This window comes from Mytilus edulis, chromosome 1 (genome assembly GCF_963676685.1).
Source record: "Mytilus edulis chromosome 1, xbMytEdul2.2, whole genome shotgun sequence".
NCBI classification, from domain to species: domain Eukaryota; kingdom Metazoa; phylum Mollusca; class Bivalvia; order Mytilida; family Mytilidae; genus Mytilus; species Mytilus edulis.
This window is the reverse complement of record NC_092344.1, coordinates 113,728,037-113,742,595: the sequence shown is the minus strand read 5'-3', so window position 1 is coordinate 113,742,595 and position 14,559 is coordinate 113,728,037. Positions and strand designations below refer to the sequence as shown.

Below are 14,559 nucleotides of genomic sequence, written 5' to 3'. Positions count from 1 at the left end.
AGCTTTCGCTGGCCGTGTGTTACCTTTCCTCGTCAGTTTTAATCTAGCGGCGTACGATATATAAGGCATAAAGATGTTATTGTTACAGATCAGCTAAATTATCTAAAAAAAGAGCTTTCGGTGGGCATGTGTTACCTTTCCACGTCAGTTTTAATCTAGCGGCGTACTACAGTACATGATATATACTTATAAATATAATTATGTTCTGTGACTGTATCCTACATTTATTTGTAGGATCCTTTACTATAGATAATTTAGCTGATCTGTAAAAATAACATCTCCATGCCTTATATATCATGTACTGTAGTACGATGCTGGATTAAAACTGACGTGGAAAGGTAACACATGGCCACCGAAAGCTTCATTTTTATGAAGCCCAGGTGGTCGTGTGGTCTAGCGGAACGGCTACAGTGCAGGCGATTTAGTGTCACGATATCTCAGGAGCATGGGTTCGAATCCCGGCGAGGGAAGAACAAATAATTTGCGAAAGCAAATTTACAGGTCTAACATTGTTGGGTTGATGTTTCGACGAGTTGTATATCATGTACTGTAGTACGCCGCTAGATTAAAACTGACGAGGAAAGGTAACACACGGCCAGCGAAAGCTCTTTTTTTGAGAGCCCAGGTGGTGTGTGGTCTTGAGGGACGGCTGCAGTGCAGGCGATTTGGTGTCACGATATCACAGTAGCATGGGTTCGAATCCCGGCGAGGGAAGAACCAAAAATTTGCGAAAGCAAATTTACAGATCTAACATTGTTGGGTTGATGTTTAGACGAGTTGTATATATATATATATATATATATATATATCAGTCTAAAGATTTGCACAACGGTACTGATATAAGATGTTATAATACGAAAATGTTGTTATTAAATCGTGCTGACAAATATTTCGGCTCAACAAATGGCCTTCTTCAAGTGTCACAAGTTTTAACAATACTGATACATAATGTATAAGGTGTAAAAATAGATCAGTAATAATACAGGTAAGTTTTGGTCGATTGATTTTAATCCAAAAGCCTGAATATCATAATATAAACAAAACACTATAAATCAATATACGTGACTGTGTATATTAACAATAAAAATGAGTGAAAAAACAAAAACGCTAGTATTTCTTATTGATGCCGTTTGGATGATGTACATTAAGTTCCTTTATCAAAAAGCTTTCCCGAACCTGTCGCTGGGCATCACTCCAGTGAATATTCTGTTCAATCACTAGAATTTTCATGCGGTTAAAGTCATCAGGTTTGTGATCCGACTGTCTGAAGTGCTGAGAAACTGGGAGAAGTGGCTTCTTAGTGATATCACTTCTATGGCCATTGAGGCGTTTGTGGAAAGGCTGCTTTGACTCACCAACATATTGGAGGCCACAAACCGAACATTCTAGTATGTAAATAACATTCATACTTTTGCAGGTAACATTGCAAAATATCTTATAGTTGTTTTCGGTTGCCTTACTGTGAAATGTTGATGAATGCTGCATCTGTAGGCAGCATTTGCAGAGTTTTTCTTCACACGAACGACATTCTCCAGAAGTACTTCTATTATCAGACACTTCAGCCCGCACCAGCAGGTTCCGCAGACTACTAGGTTGCCTAAAAGCTATCATTGGAGGCTCGGGAAAAATCTTGGATAGTTTGGAATTCTTTTCAACTGATTTCCAAAGCTCACGAATGACACCAAAGCTGTTTTTGAGAGATGGGTGGTAAGTAAGAACACATGGAGTCCTTTTATTTTTCTTTTTAACTTTGTATTCCAATAGTTCACTCCTGGGAATTGATTCCGCTTTCTGAAAGCTGTTTTTGATATTTCTGTGTTTGTAGCCTCTTTTCTTCAAGCGAGTTTCAAGTTGACGTAGTTGTCTTTTAGTTGTTTCTGTGTTGGAACATATTCGCTTGACTCTAAGTGCCTGACTGTATGGAATGCTCTTGGTAAGATGAGCAGGATGGCAACTTTTAGGGGACAAATATTGATGAGTGTCAGTGGGTTTAGAATATAAATCTGTAGATATGATGCCCTCTGTGAGCGAACTTGAAGTATCGAGGAAGGCGATTTTGGATTTAGACTTCTCATGAGTAAATTTGATACTAGGATGTATGTTGTTGGCATGAGTGATAAAAGTATCTAAATCCTCGTCGCTTTTATTCCATTTCATATCCACATCATCTATAAATCTAAACCAGGAAAGCGGTTTTTCGATGGAAGTTTCAAGGAGTTGTTTCTCTAATTTGCCCATAAATATGTTGGCATATGACGGAGCCATTTTGGTGCCCATGGCAGTTCCATTTACTTGCAAATAATGATCTCCATCAAAAGTGAAGTTGTTTTTCTTAAGTACCAGCGTGAGCATTTTGACCAGGCATTCGGTAGGTGGATATTTCACTGGTCTGGAATTCCAAACTTCTTTACATGCATCGATGCCATCTGCATGTGGAATATTAGTGTAGAGGGAGGTGACATCCATGGAAACAAGAGTCGTGTCGGAGGGGAGTGGATTTAAGGCCTGCATTTTTCTTAGATAATCGGTTGTATCTTTGATGTGAGATGGTAAAAGATAAAATCTGCCCGGTTTTGGATTTTCTGGTTTCAAATATTCAAGAGTTTTGTCATCGATGAAACCATCGTCATGCATTTCTACCAAACTATCAGTAATTTCTCTGCTAAAAGATGTTGTAGGATCAGAGTCTAGTTTTTGGTAGAACCTTGCATCGCCAAGTTGTCGTTCAGCCTCTTGAATATAGGCAGATTTATCCATGACAACCACTGCACTGCCTTTGTCTGCAGGTTTAATGACGATACTGTTGTTAGATCGTAAGTTTTTTTAGTGCAGTCCGTTCTTCATTGGTAAGATTGTCAAAAGGTTTATTGTTATTTTTAGTATTTCTAATAATGTCCGACTTAAAGTTATCAATTAATGATTCCAGGGTAGCATTTTTGCTCGGTTTTTTCACTCATTTTTATTGTTAATATACACAGTCACGTATATTGATTTATAGTGTTTTGTTTATATTATGATATTCAGGCTTTTGGATTAAAATCAATCGACCAAAACTTACCTGTATTATTACTGATCTATTTTTACACCTTATACATTATGTATCAGTATTGTTAAAATTGTGACACTTGAAGAAGGCCATTTGTTGAGCCGAAATATTTGTCAGCACGATTTAATAACAACATTTTCGTATTATAACATCTTATATCAGTACCGTTGTGCAAATCTTTAGACTGATATAATTTTTTCCTTATCTGCATAGTATCGCCTATTCTAGACGATCCGGTACATAGTAAATTTGCTGGTTGGTCGTTTTTATAGACTTTTATATATATATATATATATATATATATATATATATATATATATATATATATATATATATATATATATATATATATATATATATATGAGTCTGAAAGATTGTGTAACAATACCGATAAATAGATGGAAAACAAAACACTAAAAAGTGTTGAATATCATTGCACAAAGATGGAAAAACTGAACAGATGATATAAATTATACAATAATTGCAAATATTTCGGCTCAACAAATGGCCTTCTTCGGTGACAAAAGTTTTAACAATAATGAGATATAATGTATAAGGTGTAAACATAGATCACTAATAATACAGGTAAGTTTTGGTCGATATATATATACGTCTGAGTCAGTGACAACTCTACAACAGATGTATCCATCGGATCGCCATCAATGATGGTGATACTTGGCTGTGTACATAATGTATATACAACTCGTCTAAACATCAACCCAACAATGTTAGATCTGTAAATTTGCTTTCGCAAATTTTTGGTTCTTCCCTCGCCGGGATTCGAACCCATGCTACTGTGATATCGTGACACCAAATCGCCTGCACTGCAGCCGTCCCGCTAGACCACACGACCACCTGGGCTCTCGTTTATATATATATATATAAACGAGTCTAAATTGAAAACTACGTTCAAACTTATGATTGCGTTGGATAAAAACCGCAATTTTTATACGTGTGCATGTAAAACAAATTTCGTTGTAGAAGGGTATAAAAACTGCACAAACAACATTTTCCAAAAGACCAAAAAAGTGAAAAAGTATATTTAAACAAAACGCATTTGACTTACAGGTCGAACAACTGATGTGCTTTAACCCTGCTGACTGCCATTGGCGTTTGTTAAATAAAATTGATCACAAGATGTAATAAAATGGATCTTAATATAAATTTAATACTAAATAGAAAAAAAACCAAAAAAACTTGTGGCCACGATGTTATGCCACAAACATACGGTGTCAATATTTTTTTAGTACACCAGATCGGGATTTCGACAATAAATGTCTCTTCAGTGATAATAGGGATCGAAACTGTATTTGGAAGACCATATAAAAAGTACCCTAATTTTTAGAAAAAAGTACCCTCATTTTTAGATAGACTCTTGAATTTTAAGAGTCAATATAGGATGAACGAATCATATAAACCGGAGGTAAAATATGATACAAGCCCAAACGAATAAATATAAACGAGTCTAAATTGAAAACTACGTTCAAACCTATGATTGCGGTGGATAAAAACCGCAATTTGTATACGTGTGCATGTAAAACAAATTTCGTTGTAGAAGAGTCTAAAAACAGCACAAACAACATTTTCCAAAAGACCAAAAAAGTGAAAAGTATATTTAAACAAAACGCATTTGACTTACAGGTCGAACAACTGATGTTCTTTAACCCTTTATATATATGTTGTGTTTCCGAGTATATCTAATTACCGATAGATACCTTTGATGGTTGTTCCTGCAGTCAGTAACGGCCGATTGCTCTTCAAGTATGATAAGGTCGTCTGTTATCCATTAGTTCAGTACCGGAAGAGGATAATTTCTAGATGGTCGGTCTGATGATCTAAAACAAACCCTCCGGATACTACATATACATCCTGTACATGTAGCGCTTCGGACGAGAGGTATAGTTTCTTTTATCTAGTGATGCTCACAGTCCAAATAAGAGACCACTTTCGAGTTCATCCGTCACCGGAAAAAATTAAGCACACCTTTATGACGTCTTTTACCAGATAGAGGGGATCGCCTGTATCCCTGCACTAGTAACGTTCATCAATCGTCTTAGTGATCATCATTGTGCAAGACAAAATAAAAATAATGTTCGTTTTGTAAGTACTTAATCACAATTCCTTAATGACAGCAGTGCTGATTGTCAATTATGAGAATTTAGTTTGGCGAATAATTCGTGCAATATAGTATTATAGTTTTCCAACCACTCGCCTAACATTGGAATGGAAGTGACAATGACCCTAAACGCACGAATTATGTTCACTTAAACCAGAGTTTTTGACGGAAATGCATCGAACTCGAAAGTTGTCTATTAAAAAATGTAAATTGAGACAATGAAAACATGCAGCATTTCATGTTGACGACTGCAGTGATTTAAGTTCTTCTTCCCTTCTGTTGGGTATATCTATACGATTCCTCTGTCATTGCTGCGGAACCGTCGGGCTAAAGGTCCTGATTATATTGTTTTTTTTTACAATTTTGGACTATATAGGTACAGAGTTTTTCTATTTCAAAAAGTTCGAAATTACAACCGAGGTTTAGGTTGCTCTTATTTCCCCGAAAATATTGTTTATTGTCTTTGCGTAGCTTGCTAATTTATATAGTTCGTTTCATTAGATCTTTTTCTAAGATATTACGTACCTGTTTATGTTAGAATATTCAATTATCTAATTATTTTCTTTTGTATACTTTCTTTGTTTATTTTGTCCTTTTGTTTTTATACATAAGTTTTGACCTTTTGCACTCATGGTTAACATGCACTTTTACTTTTAAAATGAAATGCTTTGTTAATTTCTGTTTGTACCAATGTGAATGTAAGAACATGTTACTGTTTTCAAACTTGTACTACACAGATATCAAGTTTACCATATTTTTTTTCAGAAGATGCAGTGAATTACAATTGCGCGGTTTTTTTTTTAGAATTAATAGTCTTGCATTTTTCCTCATGATTTTTGTATCATTTATATTCATTTGCCTATCTGGTTCGAGTATTTGTAGTTTTTACAAAATAAAACAATTAATGTAATACACATGAGAGGCTTAGAGAACTCTATAACCAGGTTCAATTTACCATTTTTCTACAAAAGAAAATGCATGTACTAGTCAGGAATATGACAGTTATCATCCATTCGTTTGATGTGTTTCAGCTTTTAATTTGCCATTTGATTAGGGTCTTTCCTTTTTTGAATTTTCCTCAGAGTTCAGAAATTTTTATGATTTTACTTTTTAAATGCTACCAAGTAGTACACTATTGTGTTAATGTATACTTTTTATTACATCATATTGCAATAACTTGTCTCTTTTTTTTTCTAGCTCAAATAAATAAGTCACGTAGACATAGAAATGACACAGAGGAAATTAAAATTCCGCGATATAACTGTAACTCTAATAATCGTCCGTATTGCTATTTGATATCTTTTTTTTTGTATTTGCACTTTAAGAACCTAGCAGCTGAAACAACATAGTTAAAATAAGTATACTTCTCAAACAAAGTTTAGCAACACCAATTTTAACTTAAGATAAAGCAAAGAACAAAATCCTGATTTACCTTTCAAAGGAGTAGGTCCGGTAAGGGCCGATTTCGGCCTCAATTTTCAAGTTCATCTAACGAAAGATTTTAGACACTTTCTAAACACTTGAGTGTCTATTTCAATTGATTCAATTCGTTAATGTGGAAGATTTTAACTTCATAAGTCATTTAAAACGCCCCGATTCAAGCTTAAATATGAAAAATCTATCAAATATGCCAAAAATCGTCACTTTTCAGATGGTTTTTGTCAAAAATGAAAGTGGCCGCATCTTTATATATATTATGTATTATCATAAAATACAACTTACATTTCAATATAATGAATAAACACGAATGCAGCCACTTTCATTTCAGACGGAAACCGTCTAAAATTTAACTAAAATGCTACAATTGTGAAGATTTCAGTAATTTAGCATGACTTAATGATGCTAGTACCCGATATATGTGCATTGTGTTGTCAAAAACAGCCCATATTTATGTAACAGAGGCATTCTACTTTGCAATGAATATCTAAACGATTACATTTTCACAATTTTCTAAAACTGCTATATTTTGAGGCCAAAAAGGGGTCTTACTGAACCTACTCCTTTGTGTCTTCGTAATTGAATTGATTGTCCAATCAAATATACTTCAGTTATGCTGGTCAAATTTTAGAAAGCTATACTATTCGAAACGGAAGTGGTCAAAATTAAAAGTCACAATTTGAAGCTAATTATGTATATAGTCACGGTAAAAGATGAACAACGAAGTTAGGATATAGTTGATCGCATGCGCATCTAACAATTCTCTAGCAAAAAATGAAAATGACACTCTTTGTCACTTCAAATTTTTATATATTTTTTTTAGCTTTATCTTCATTCAATTCAATATCTATTTCAGCAGAAATGCTGTTTTTTTTATCCTTTTTTTTGTAACAAAAATATGTATCCTAAGATTTTGACTATCATAAATCTTAATGGAAGTGTTGCAAAACTTCTTCTGAGTAGTATATATGATCGCAATAACAAAATGTTTTTCTATCATAACTTAGATTACGAAGTGTGAAATGGGTTTATTCCAGACAAGTACTTTAAACAACTTCGCATTAATCTATAGAATTCAAATAAATCAGAAATCTCAGTAGTAATATGTCAATACACTAAATAGTAATAAACGTGTATGAAATGACTGGGGATTTTCCCCCTTAATAATTCCTAATGTAAAAATATTTTAATGTTGCAAGTTTTACGATTTATATTAAAAAAAAATATCATATCAAGTATTGCAAAAAATAAACATCAAGCATTTATCGTATTAATCAAGACAAATATCAATTTAATGCTCAATTACCAGTTCTATGATCCGAAAGTTAATTTATCTAAGTGATAAATGTATGATTTTTACAGTATTTGGAAAAAAAGACACAAGTTAATGATAAAGATTCATTGATAAATCTGTGAAATATTTATCAAAGGTATCAGGATTATGATTTAGTACGCCAGACACGCGTTACGTCTACATAAGACTCACCAGTGACGCTCATAATTGCTTAAAAATAATACACTTTGATATTGTATCAATTAAACTCATCATAGATACCAGGACTAAATTTTGAATATACGCCAGACGCGCGTTTCGTCTACAAAAGACTCATCATTGACGCTCGAATCCAAAAAAAAATCAAAAAAAAGCCAAATAAGGTTTGAAGTTGAAGAGCATTGAGATCCAAAATTCCTAAAAGTGTTGCCTTATACAGCTAAGGTAATCTATGCCTGTGGTAGAAAAGTCTTAGTATTTCAAAAAATTCAAAATTTTGCAAACAGTTAATTTATAAATATAACAATATCAATGATAATTCATATCAGCACAAAAAGTGCTGACTACTGGGCTTGTGATACCCTCGGGGAAATAAATCTCCACCAGCAGTGTCATCGACCCAGTGGTTGTAAATAAACTCATCATAGATACCAGGACTAAATTGTGTATATACGCTAGACGCGAGTTTCGTCTACAAAAGACTCATCAGTGACGCTCGAATCCAAAAAAGTTATAAAAAACAGCCAAATTAAGTACGAAGTTTAAGAGCATTGAGATCCAAAATTCCTAAAAGTGTTGCCAAATACAGCTAAAGTAATCTATGCCTGAGGTAGAAAAGCCTTAGTATTTCAAAAAATTCAAAATTTGTAAACAGTTAATTTATAAATATAACAATATCAATGATAATTCATGTCAGCACAAAAAGTGCAATTTCTAAAATGAAGTTACACGATTAGAAAGTGAAAGACTTTGATAGCTATGTTACCAACGCTAAACAAAGTCCAAAGCTATACCAGCTTTATCAAAGATACAATTTATGAAACCCGAAAATTATATAATACTATTAGCAAATTGTTCATTATCAAAACGTGTACAATATGACTATTGATATTGTTAAGTTGTCAAATTTACCTACAATATATATAACAAGTATCGTGATTATTGTCGCGAAACATATGATCCAACTGTAGTCATAATCCCCTACTCTTGTTCCCGTATGCAACATTTACTGAAGTTGTACTTTTAGAAACAAAGCACTGGGTGCCACGATTTGATTAGGATCTGCGTACCCATGCAGAACACTTGAGGTCAATTGATTTATAACAACTGTAGGTCAAGTTGCAAATTATAAGGGCAACTGATTGTACATAGGGAGTTTTGATAAACCTCCAAATTAAACTGGGGATGACTATTGAACACACTTAGGAAAAAAACTATATACAAAATAAGACGTAATTGAAATTATCAACTTTGGTTGATAGGGATTTAAATCTCTGTAGAATAGATTGGAATAATCACTCAATATTAAAACAAATGGCATACAACTCAAAACAATGCAAAGATATATAGTTAGAACAAGTTGAAACAACATCAAATCATTACACAGAAACAATCCAGTTCATTCTTGATCTTTTTTTGTGAGAATAACAGCTCCCTTGTTTAACAAGTCTGACGTTATTCTTTGATTATCGAACCACAGAATTGTATATTTCGAATACCACTTAAAACAATAAAATAAAGGACATACACACAAGAAAAGTAGTCATGTACAATACGCTAATATGCAATAAAGAAAAGCTAATTGAAGAACTTACAATGGATCACCTTTAGGATAATTATAAACAACAGTGGTATTTAAAACCATGGAAGAGTAAATTCCAACCATAATGATAAATAAAACAAAATTGAGACTATCATGGTTTGTTAAAGAGATAACATTACTTCTTAGAAAAAATGAGTAAATTGTTCAAAGCATGAAAACAGACTCAACAAACAGTACAGAGACACAAAGAAACTACTTCAGAAAGAGACAGATTAGCCTGCTGGGCATATTAAAAGATTCATAAGTTACGACGAAAGTTTCGAACTTGACAGACAGAATTTTTTATTTTTTTTACATCAGGTCACCTAAAATAGAAGACAGCTAGTGAGTCGCACCGTCAAGATCTGAGGGCATTCTGATAGTTGATACAAACTTTTTTTTATAAGACGAAAATACCTAGCCAGTTATTAAAGACCTATCTCATTAACCGGTACAAACTGCAAACAGTTAGAACCTGTTGTAGTAATAAGTGTTGCTCTGCATGGTAAGTTTTTTTTGTACGTTTTGCCATTCCATTGATCAAAATTAAATGATAGTGATGGTTGTGATTGTATAAAAAAGCTTAGGGTATAAACCTCGTATTTCATTTGGCCTACAAATTGTGTTAATTTCAACGCCACTGAGATTTACGAAGATGAAAGCGCGTATGACGTACCGAAATATTAATCCTCGGTCACACCTTACCGGATAGCTCGAACGGACGCCTAACGGATAACTTTTTGTCAATCCGTTCATGTCCGTTAGACGTCCGTTCTTATCCGTTAGACGTCCGTCCATATCCGTTGCATGTCCGTTAAGCGTACGTTTTATCCGTCGACGTCCGTTCTGTCCGGTGGAAAATTTTGAGCATGTTCAAAACTTTGAACGGACGTCCAACGGATAAAATGTCCGTTGAACGTCCGTTAAGCGTCCGTTTTGTACGGTACTCGTCCGTTTCATTTCCGTTTTGTATCCGTTACGTGTCCGTTATACATCCGTTGGAGGTCTGGAAGATAAATTCACCAACGGACTTCTACTTGACGTTTAACAGATGAACGGATCTACAACGGATTAATGCCAATTGAAAATTTCGCGTCAGAAATGCCAATTATTGGTATGTCAGATTTCTTAAAGGTTCATGAATTCTTATTATTCATAATCGATCTTAGAGTATAGGTACGTCTTCACAATCAAGCAGTTCTTATTCAGGCCAGACACTGTCCTTTGACGGAATTTTGAAGAACAAACCAAAACCAGTTACACAGAAACATTTTGAATATTTATGCGATTTACATGTATTATTATTGTCGCCTTTGATTTTTCCGTATATATCTTGTTCATCCCTTTTATCCGGTACGCTTCCGTTAGGTGTCCGTTTTATGCGTTACTTGTCCGTTGGATGTACGTTCGACATCCGTTCTGTCCGGTACGTGTCCGTTTCTCGTACGTTGCATATCAGGCGTGTGTCCGTTATGCATCCGTTACACGTCCGTTTTATTCGGTCAGTACATCAACGGACTCCCAACGGATAACAATTTTGTCAACGGACAACTTTTATTTTCATCCATTGTATAATCCGAATCTGAAACATACTGATAATATAGAAAAACAAACGATATCGGTTATCTATCCATGACATAAAATCAATACATGCACAGCAACAACAACAAGAAACAAAACCAAACAAACCACACACACATAAGCAAAGAAATAGCGCTTTTATTGCTGTTCTCCATATCGAAATCACAGTGAGGCCGCCCACTTAAACTCTCACCTAGCACCATTTATCTCTTTCGTTAAAGTAAATCATCCGTTTTTCCGTATGAATTAACCTTATCCATAACACATCCTAAGGAATTTGGAAATCATACAACGCACGTTCGAGGGATATACTACTGATGGAAAAAGTAAACAATGCGAAGGATGGGGCTAGTATAAACAGATTATGAACAGAAAATATTTAATACGCCACATTTGTAACAAAGGATATGACTAAGTTAGATTTACAAGTAACAAATTGATCCACATGGAAAATTAGGCTAAACATCATGTAATAAACATTGTTCTATCATCTTACTTATCCCATACGTGATTCTTGATTAATTGTTAATTGTTTATCTAGGTCAGGATAAGCAACCATCGAAACCATAACATTAGATTAACTACAATTTCGTATTATATGACTCTAGGAAGGACAACTTTATGCAGATTTATGGATAGAGAGGACTCTAAATATGAATTTCTCTCAACAAATATAACGACTGTATGTCCTTTGGAAAAAAATCTCACGGTAATGGATTAGTAACATATTTCACCCGGACACATCTTTTATGATCATTTGCAAAACAAGTAGCCTGTAATACAGTGGTTATCATTGGTTCTCATAAATGTATTTCGTTTATTGTTAAGGTACTTATCGTATTGTTTTTTTTTCTAATTTTCGTTGTAACATTTTGTTTGCCAGTACCCTTTCATAGCCTACGTTACTAGCACTGTTTTTGTTTTGTCTCAAAGGCTGTACGATAACGGATAACCATATCGTCCTGATAAATAGAAGTCCAATTGATAATATAATTTTCTGACTCTTTTATTTCTGTAGATGCAGCTGAAGATTCTGTTCTAAAATTCACCTGCTTTTTAAGGTAATAGGTTACCTTGCATAAAACATCGATGGTTGAAAATCAACTGGTAATCACATAACCTTATTCATAAGTTATATTAAATTAGTTTTATAAAGAAGAAAAATATTAACCAATGGAAAAAATATGCAGTCTCATTAAACTCAGCATCAAAGCTACCTGCTTTTCGTTTATCATCTAAAATAAGAGTTCAGATGTTAAATTTACTGTAAACCCATATTAAATCTACAGGAGGTACTGCTCTGGACAAAATCCTCACACTTCAATGTCTATTTCACATTATCACATTATCATAGTCTCAGTACGGAACAGGATTCGAAGTAATTAATAATTTCAACTAATATGATGAGATTCTATTTAACCGTTTTAAACATTTTGTACTTAATCATAATCATATTTGACAGTTATAAGTGATTTGAATAATTTAATTTCCAAGCAATCAACTATGTATCGCCAACTTAACTATATTCCAACTCTGTAAGGAAATTATCTCTATTTCCCTGATCCTTGCTCACGTTCGTATGTAATCCCGTGGAAGGGTCATACTCGAGTTCAATTAAACCATCATAGTTTGGAAATGAATACTTAAACAGAAAACGCGTCATGTTTTATGTCTCTAACTGTGTCAATAATTAAGCTAAGCAAAAGATAAGCCAAATAACCAGCAGACGTGTCGTCTCATAATTGGTATAAGTGAGAAAATCTTAATCCCAATTGTTAAAAGTAAAGCCACCATCAATGAATTTTTATAATGTGCACAATTAAGCAAAACTCGACTTTTTCTATCGCATTTGGTGTATTGTAAATAATTTTTTTTGTTATACTAAATCTGTTTTTAAAAGTTACTTGAAATAACTTACAATTCCCTTGATTTAGATTATAGAGAAAGGCTAATAAAAGAACTTACAATGGATCAATTTTTAAGATGATTACATACAACAATGGTATTGAAAACCATGAAAGAGTCAATTCCAACCAAAATGATAAATAAAAAAAAATAGAGACTATCATGGTTTGATAAAGAGATAGAATGAATTATTAGAAAAAAAATAACAAATTCTTCAAAAACATGAAAACAGACTTCACAAACAGTACAGAGACAAAAGGAAACAACTCAAGAAAGAGACAAGATTAGCCTGCTGATCATATTAAAAAAAACATATGTTACGACGAAAGTTTCGAACTTGACAGAAACAGAATTATTTATTTATTTTTTACATCAGGTCCCCTAAAATAGAAGACAGCTAGTGAGTCGCACCGTTAAGATATGAGGGCATTCTGATAGTTGATACACACTTCTTTTAAAGACGAAAATACCTAGCCAGTAATACAGACCTGCCTTATTAACCGGTAGAAACTGCAAACAGTTAGAACAAGTTGGAGTAATAAGTGGTGCTATGCATGGTAAGTTGTTTGTACGTTTTGCAATTCCATTGATCAAAATTAAAATGACAGTGAGGGTTGATATTGTACAAAAAAGCTTAGTGTATACAAGAGGGACGAAAGATACCAGAGGGACAGTCAAACTCATGAATCGAAAATAAACTGACAACGTCATTGCTAAAAATAAAAAAAGACAAACAGACAAACAATAGTACAAATGATACAACATAGAAAACTAAAGATTAAGCAACACGAACTCCACCAAAAACTAGAGGTGATCTCAGGTGCTCCGGAAGGGTAAGCAGATCCTGCTCCACATGTGGCACTTGTCGTGTTGATTATGTGATACCAAATCCGGTAAATAGTCTAGTTCGGTAGGTCACATTTATGAAAGAGAAGGGGATTGTAGTTACGACGTAAGGAACATATCCGAAATCATTTGTGAAACAGTTATTTAAAAAATAATGAGTTTCGTTAAAACTCCGGAAGGGTATGCAGATCCAGCTCCACATGTGGCACCCGATAGCTAATTCGGTAGGTCACTGCAACTTGCAGTGATGTGGTGGTTTTTGTAGTCCGTGTCGAAGGCCTCGCTGTGAATTTCAGCTGACGATACCAGAGGGACAATCAAACGGTTTATTAAAACTCCCTATGTACAATCAGGCAAGTTGCAGTCACTACCGGATTAGACTATTTACCGGATTTGTTATCATTATTATTATCATTTGAGAAACGGTCATTTTGTTTATTTTCTTTGGTTACATTTTCTGACATCAGACTCGGACCTCTCTTGAACTGAACTTTAATGTGCGTATTGTTATACGTTTACTTTTCTACATTGGTATAGGTGGAAGGTTGAGATCT

At 34.0% G+C, this 14,559-nt stretch overlaps 1 protein-coding gene across 1 annotated transcript; it reads right to left on the bottom strand.

Annotated features, from left to right (window-relative positions):
• Positions 1-243: 243 nt before the first annotated feature.
• On the bottom strand, positions 244-2,757 carry LOC139500392 (uncharacterized). Its single transcript, XM_071289161.1, has 2 exons — positions 1,461-2,757; positions 244-263 (listed from the first exon to the last, which is right to left on the bottom strand). Exons 1-2 carry the CDS (start codon positions 2,755-2,757, stop codon positions 244-246), a joined length of 1,317 nt encoding a protein of 438 aa, XP_071145262.1.
• Positions 2,758-14,559: the final 11,802 nt, after the last annotated feature.